This window comes from Phragmites australis, chromosome 10, assembly GCF_958298935.1.
Source record: "Phragmites australis chromosome 10, lpPhrAust1.1, whole genome shotgun sequence".
In the NCBI taxonomy this organism is placed as follows: Eukaryota; Viridiplantae; Streptophyta; class Magnoliopsida; order Poales; family Poaceae; genus Phragmites; species Phragmites australis.
In genome coordinates, this window is record NC_084930.1 from 33244206 (window position 1) to 33252153 (window position 7948).

The following is a 7948-nucleotide window of genomic DNA, read 5'->3' on the forward strand; positions in this document are numbered from 1 at the left end:
CTCCATCAAAGCTAATTTCTTTTGGCAATGTGCTAATGACAAATTCAAATACCACATGCTGAAGTGGGAGTCTGTTTGCAGGCCAAAGGAGTTTGGTGGTTTAGGCATTGCAAACACCAAGAGGCTGAATGACTGTCTTCTAGTGAAATGGATTTGGAAGCTAATGAACAATAGTGATGAAGCATGGTGCCAGATCCTAAGAGCAAAATATATGCCTGATGGGTTATTTTTTATATCCAAGAAAATTGGACCTCACAATTTTGGCAAAGAGTACACAAGGTCAAAAACCTCTTCCAATGGGGTGCCTAGTATAGGGTTAATAAAGGGGACAAGATTGTCTTATGGAAAGATGTATAGTTGGGAAATACTCCTATTAAGGTACAATACCCAGAGCTCTTTGAGCTTTGTGAAGATCCTGATGTGATGGTTGAAGACTGCACATTTGAGGGCTGCTGGGTGTTAAAGTTTAGGAGAAATTTGAATCAGTTGGAAAATGACAGGTTCCAAATACTATATGAACAGCTGCAGGAAATACATCTTAACGAGGGAGAGGATGAAGTGCTATGGATGTTGGACAAATCTGGAAAATATATCACCAGATCTTTGTATAAATTCATTACCTTTGGAGGGGTGGTCAGCAAGGGCGCTAACATGATTGAGGGCAGCAAACTACCACTTAAAATTAAGATTTTTTTTTTTTTGGCAAGCTACCAACAATAAACTGCGATCAGCAACTAATCTGGAAAAAAAAAAAGAGGGTGGAAGGGTTGTGAGAAATGTTGTCTATGTGGGAGACTTGAAACTTCAGACCATATACTGTTTACTTGCCATTTAGCCCATTTTACCTGGTGTTGCTTGATTGAGTGTTTTGGCTGGATGGGTCAGCCAAAATCTATGTGTGATTTGTTAGATTGGCTCAATATGAAGTTTAAAAAATCGCGCAATTGGGGTTTGTTTCTTTTTGCAGGTTTAGAGTGAGCTATTTGGAGGACACGCAATAAAATGGCAATTGAATAGAAATTTCCTGCTTCTCCAATTGATATTATGTTTTCTGAGATCTCATTTTTGCAGAGGTGGAAAGTTCTGCTCAATCCTGATGAAAAGGCCACCATGGAAACTATGGTGTCACATCTTCTGCATTGGATCAAGACATTTGATGTTAACCCAGTGCCTCTCACTGATGTAGTGGAGATTTAATCCATTGTGGAGTTTTTGTTGAGTTGGTTGCTGGGTGCTCAAGGGTGAGCTAGGGGTGTATATATCTGTGTCATAATGGTTATAAACTCTGTGCTACTCTCGTTAGCTGGTGTCCCTAGCTGGTTGTTCTTTTTTTTTGCGGCTTTTGTTTCCTATCTTTGAGTCTGTATAAGACTACCTTTTAGCTTTTAATAAAAGCCGATGAAACCCTTGTCTTAAAAAAAAGAATTTTCGGTGTTGCTCTATTACGGACTCAGCCAATGGAACCACACAAGGTTACCTCAAGATCAAGAAAAAACACGAGTCATGTGCACGGTAGATGTGAATGTTATCAGCTGGTTTCAAATCAAATCCTAACAAATGATTAACAGATGCATCATCTAAGGAAGCATGAAAAATGTTGCTCCTTGGGTGTCACACTGGAAGTGTAAGCCCTACCCCTCGCTCAAACTGTTGCTACTCAACACAGCAGAGCGGCCCAAGCGGCTAACTTTTGCTGTCTGCCCATCACACCCAAGACCTGTTGCGGCGCCATGGCATTGCCTGTGGGGATAGGAGGAGACTGACCTGGCGTGCGCGGCGAGGTGGGTATGCGCGGGCGGCGGCGAACGCAGGTTCGCACTGGCTTAGCCTGGCCTGTCTTCGGCGGGACGGCAGCCGGGGTTCGGAGATTTGTTTTAGTTCGGATTGTATTGTGAGAATCCAATCTATTTTGTAAAATATATGAAAGCTCTTTTCTACTAGATTGAGAATTATGAAATTTTGTAGTACAATGAGAATTAATTTTTATATTATAATCGTTTATTTTTGCTTTTAAAGCTAGAATCAATAAAAACAAAAAGACCTCTGTTGGCCGGGACGAATAGGCAGGGAGAGGAGATCCTGATTGCCGAATCTGAGGCCCAGGCGTGCAAGGGAGGAGTAGTCGATGCCATCATCGCATCAAACTGTCTTTGAGGTTCAGACATTAATTCAAAATGGGGAAGCTCACAGTTGGACAAAAGCAGCACAATTCCGCCATGCAAGCATCCGTAGGGGAGCAACGCAGATGCTTCCAACAGAGGCTACATGTACAATAATCTCTGGTAAGCATTTCAAGAATGTAATATCATCCCTTTCCTTGCATTGCAAATCATTTCTCGGCTGCATGCCTCTAAGAACCGTGGATCAGGGAGCAGATTGACATGAAGCCTTTGGCGTGCAGCTATCTCACTTCAACAACTGGGATTTGCTGCTGCCTCGTAAGTCAGAACTTGAGTTTTGTGTCCCAACACATGGCCCCGACGCCGTGCAACTCTTGACAGCAGAGGAATTCTAGCAGGAGTCCTACCCGCCAACTTAACTAGTAGAAAGGAAAGAAAGGGAGGAACCCCCAAAAACATTCGTCAACCAACCACATCACAGATTACCCAACCAAATTATGAACCAAACCAAACAAGTTCATCCTTTGAGTTGTAGCCATCTCCCCTCGTGTTCATCATTAGTCACCTTCGCCACTCGTACTCAGGTGTGGACTGTGGCCTGTTGTATGGCCGTGAATCCTCGGGCTTGATAGAACTTGTAAATACGCTCCAGCCCATGAGGTGTGGTATGATGTACTGCACATATTACGATTACTTAGGTATTATTTTCATGAATGGGTGTGAGTGTTGTATGTTATTTACCTCAAAGATAAAATGGCAAAAAAAAAAAAGCTTGTCCAACAGATCTTATTGCTTCTGAATATAATGAGAATGACTGGTTTTATTGCTTTAGGATTTAGCAATAATCCATTTCAAAATTTTAATATGTGGAGAATAGTGGGATGGCAATGTTAACAAAAAAGAAAAGGACAAGAATAATTGGACTGCAAGAAGATGCAGTGAACATCATACTTAAAGCCTGGTTGTTATCAGGACACATATACTGACACATAAATTGATGGGTGTAAATCACGTCATATGTTAGTATATGTAGAATGTTAGAAGTAGAACCAAGTGAAATTTATCAAGGAACTAGAAACCATATAGGTTCTCTAAACTATCAGAACTGTAAACGAATAATGGTAAAGAAGCTCCTATATAGCAGGATTGATAAAAAACAGAGGGATATGGTACGTACATTGAAAGTCGATACAATGACAGCAAATTCTCCTTTGGTTATAGGGATGTAAATGCTCTCATCAATGTTCAGAAGACGGTTTTGGACACCTAAGAGCAACATATGATCATCAGGTTAATTTGCAAAAATAGTCACATGCAAACAAAATTGTAACATTAAGTTGGTGATTACATACTAAGATTGAAAAAGCGACCATTTCCATCTGGTGTTGGCTCAACCTTTAGGACCTTGCGCACTTTACCTTCCTCACTGTTTTTTATATAAAAAGATGAGATGTTAATACGTATTAAGGTTTTCCTGATGCACAGTACCAATGTGATTAATTATGCTATGGACAATATGATTTAGGGAAGCCTCATTGAACTGACTTGATTAGAGACATTGGATGAAAAACAATATTACATTAACCATCAACATTTTTAGTGTCTCAACAAAAATGATACACTTGAAAGGTAAAAAGATAGCACTAGCAACAAATCCCCTCTTTTGTTAACTAATAAAAAGAAGGGGAAAATATGAATTGCCATTTGATAAGCAACAGTCAGAAGCCCAGCTATACCGGATCAGACTATTTCACTTCAATTCACATACAAGGCATTAAAGCTTCAAATGCTAGTACTAATGCCTATGCATATCATGGACAGACAACACAAGGAGATGAAATATGTTGCAGATGCCCAGATGAATTAAGAAATGCAGCAAATTTAGCATGATGATCCACATTTCTCATTGGACATAGAAAAGGCGTGTCACATCGTTTGTCCATGCACTTCTGTGAGCTAAACACTCAACATGCTAAGAATCACTAGGAAAAGGATGCAAATAATCAGATACAATAAACAAGACCAACCTCCGCCCCTTGAAAGGGTCATGAAAGAACTCGCATGAATCTGTTGGACCAAGAGTAAGCAAGGTACCTATCTCCCACACAGATAATGAGAACACCTACAAAGCATAGTATCAAACAAGTTCATGTCAGCAACATTATATGGATATAGCAAATCACAAGACACATTATTACATTTATGGGAACAAATAGTTGAGCTACAGAGGCCAAGAATTTCAAAAATGAAGCGAATAACCAGAGCCATAGCCACAATACTTACTTCGGCATATGATACATGCCAGAATTCATTGCGGTAGTTGCTGAACTTACAATAGCATATATTTTCATCAAGAAAAAAGGTAGAGTGTTGAAAATTTCTTCCCCACATCTAAACTCAGTACCTACTTATAACTTTAAAAACTGCAGGCTCTCAAATTCGCGACTTGGCATCACAAAAGAAGAGGACTTTAAACTAAAAACTGAACCAATTTGAGCATACCTGCTTGCGAGTCCAATCATACTGCCGTGTGGCCACGGCGGGCGCGAACTGCAGCAGCACAAACCCCTCCTTGGCCACCTTGTACGCCCCAGACTACAAATCCGCGCACCCACAGAACACACAATAAGGCAATAGGAAGCAACGGCGGGTGCACGCACGCAGCAGCAAACGCTACCTACATCGAGCGGCACGAACTGCGGCGGCCTGGGGTCGAACGACAGCGCGGCCTTGCCCTTGTAGATGCTGTAGCTAGTGAACACCCTCCCGTCCTGCCCTCCGTTCGCGTGCGGAGCCGGAGGCGGCCGCCCGTACCCGTCCCCCCGCGGCGGCGGCGGCGGGGCCCGGGGGTCGAAGTAGCCGGAGTGGCGCGGGGAGGCGACGGAGCACACGGGGAGGGTCTTCCTGGCCGGCGCGGACGGGGATAGCGCTAGTGTTTGGGCGGCCTTGGGGAGGTGGACGGGTAACGGCGGAGGCGGAGGGGAGGGGAGCGAGAGGAAGAGCGGCGGCGGCGGCGGCATTTCGCCGAACGGGTTGGGGACGAAGAGACGGCTCAGACGGGTGGGAGTGTGAACGGGTAAGGTTTGGGCGGTCGGGCTCACAGCGGCAATCCGGACCGTTACGTTATCGGATTGAGTCTATGCCAACATGGGCCCACTTCACAGTGACGGCCGCAGGAGCCTACGCGATCTGGGCCGCTTGAGCACGATCCGACGGACCTCGCGAACCCTGTAGTGGCCGCCGCTCGTCGGAGCTCCTCGTGCTGCCTATCTCCTGAGGATGGAGCCTGGAGGTGTCGTCGGAGAGAAGGGGCGGAGGCGTCCAGGGCCCCTCGGTTTCCACCTGGCAGTTCCCCGTTGGCTCTTGTTTGAGAGGTTGGGGTCTGTCGGCAGAGTTTCCAAAGTAAAATTAAGAGAAGTTCGGTTAAACGACTGTTTACGGTTTGTTAACTTTTAGTGGTTTTGTGAAAATGATTCTTTAATAAATTAGATATTAAGAGCTGAAAAACTTAATTTTTTTTAATTTATTTTCACCATATAATTACCTTCTTAATAGAATTTACTATAATGTTAGGAGTTAACAGTAAAGACTCCTAACATTCTTAAGGCTCTATTAGCCTAAGTTCAAAGACCACTTGGATCAAAACCCTTTCGAAGACTCTGAGCTTTGAGTCACCACGAAGATCTAAGCCTTCGGAGCCTATGAACCTCCAAAGGCCGCTAATCCCTAGAGGCTTAAGGAGCGATGGCCCCCAGTAGGACCAGTGGGAAAGGGATTCACCGACCACGTGGTATCTACCATAAAGTGATCGGCATTTGATGCAATGTGATCGGTAGCTACTTGAAACACTGGGCAGGATCGGCACTATAACAAATGACCTTCTAAGTACTATGACCGTTTACCGTAACAACCATTGTCAGTTGCCATAATAATGTTTTACAAGGCTGACCCTAGGTCCCGGTTATACAGTGATAATTTGTATCTCTACCAATATTGTAAGAATATGCTTGTACACTTATGCTCTGGATGACAATATAAATATTGACCTATGGCCATCACACCAAGTGACGTATTTTTTCATCACTCAGCGTATTCTCTTCCTCTTAACTTCTTCTCTAAGCTTGAGACACTCTAGTAGCCTGGCTCTCGTCATACCTTGTTCATAAAAGATTTGTTCTTCCACCAACACCTAGAAAATCACTTTCAACCACAAAATTAGAGATCTAGATGGAGCGGGGTGGAGACGGATTTTGCTTTCATCCGTCTCCACCCGCATGTCCCCCGCTCCGCCCCATAAAATCCCCCACTTTGACCCAACCCATCCCGTCCCGCTCCGATTAAAATTATTAAAAGCTTTAGATCAAATTTAATTATAAGATAATAACTATCACAATATACAAAATAATAAAAACTACATCTAAGATTCACAAGACCGAACATAACATGACAATAGTTACATACATACATTAGTTTACTAGAAATTTCGTTACACAAGAATAATAAACTTCTTAATAAACCTACTAAACGTGTATGTAACATATATTTCGAAGTGGGACGGAGCGAGATGAGATAGAACTTGACCCATCCCCACCCCATCTCGATCGGTGCCCCACCCCATCTTGCCCCACCCTGACCGTTGCCCTACTCTGTCTTGCCTCAACCAGGACGAAACAGATAAAGACCCGATGGGTCAGATGAGGACTTATACCTCTACACAAAATCATTTTCCCTAAATAATTTAGATAAAAAAAAGTTTTACCGAATAGAGCCTTAATTCTGACCTCAGCCAACAAATGGACCGAGTCCTAAGCGGAACGACGGGAAACCTATCGTGCCTTGATCGGTGATCTAAACTCGAAATTGATTTTCAGTCAAGCTCACCTAGCACTACAAATAAAATGGGGAGACCGGTGGCCTATCTACACGTGTGAGATTAGACTCGTGTACCCCCTAACAAATTCCGATCTGAACCGACGCACGGTACCATGTCGCTGCTCTACGCCGATCCATCAAGACTAGACTAATGGCTTCTCCTAATGAAGGTTGATTATGTTGCTTAATTAATTATGCTGCTTAATCATGGTGCTTAGTGTTTAGGTTAAGGATCAATGCATGATTTATGCAATTAAGTTCTAATATGAGATGCCTTGCTTGCACTCCCCCGTATAATTAATTCCACCAACTATGCGAGATCCTGGCTCCCAGTTTCACCACATGATCTTTTCTACGTAACCTGGTCGAGCTGCAGCTTGGAGACGCATTGATGTCCAGCGATTTCTCAGCTTGGAGCAAGAACATTGCTTCATACAGTAATATCCTCTGATCACTGGACCAGGATCATGTCCAGTTAATCACCCAATCTCGTTGTCATCTCGGCCAATGCAAAGTGAGAAGCCATAAATATCCTTTAAAAGTCAAACACCATGATTAAATTGTTGGCTCTGTATGTCTCTCTGACACTATCCATTTCTTCTAACATGTCATTTGGCCTATTTTATGTTTCACTGAACTATTAAATCTCCCATACTAACACCTCTTTAGGTGGGAAATTTTTCCTTCCAAATCAGTTCTACGAAAGTTCTACAAAGAACAGGGCGAGCGATTAAGATAGAAGAAGGATGTCGCTGTTAGTGCGCACTAGGTTCTAAAATAAACAGTAGTAAACGATTCACGCCACTTGTGCCCCCGCAGCAACTAAGGGTGTGTTTGGTTACTCCAACGAGGTTTTGTAGAGCTGTATCGTATAAGCAGGCTGAGGAGAAGCAGATTGAGTGGAGTCATATGTGTTGAAAAGAAAAGTGTTTGTTTGGTTGTATATGAGGCCGCAG

General features: G+C 43.2%; 1 protein-coding gene across 1 annotated transcript; it reads right to left on the bottom strand.

Annotated features, from left to right (window-relative positions):
- Positions 1-2209: 2209 nt before the first annotated feature.
- On the bottom strand, positions 2210-5287 carry LOC133930873 (single-stranded DNA-binding protein WHY1, chloroplastic-like). The gene is made up of 6 exons (XM_062377641.1): positions 4802-5287; positions 4623-4715; positions 4148-4242; positions 3473-3546; positions 3298-3386; positions 2210-2795 (listed from the first exon to the last, which is right to left on the bottom strand). The coding sequence occupies exons 1-6, from the start codon at positions 5138-5140 to the stop codon at positions 2682-2684; spliced, it is 804 nt and encodes a 267-aa protein (XP_062233625.1). The 5' UTR covers positions 5141-5287; the 3' UTR covers positions 2210-2681.
- Positions 5288-7948: the final 2661 nt, after the last annotated feature.

Bases quoted from the DNA above. Each gene is read 5' to 3' on its own strand.
- LOC133930873 (XM_062377641.1), bottom strand. From the start codon at position 5,140: ATGCCGCCGCCGCCGCCGCTCTTCCTCTCGCTCCCCTCCCCTCCGCCT. The intron at 4,716-4,801 runs GTAGGTAGCGTT...GCGGATTTGTAG, and splicing joins CGCAGTTCGTGCCGCTCGAT to TCTGGGGCGTACAAGGTGGC. The intron at 3,547-4,147 runs GTTGGTCTTGTT...TATAAAAAACAG, and splicing joins GACCCTTTCAAGGGGCGGAG to TGAGGAAGGTAAAGTGCGCA.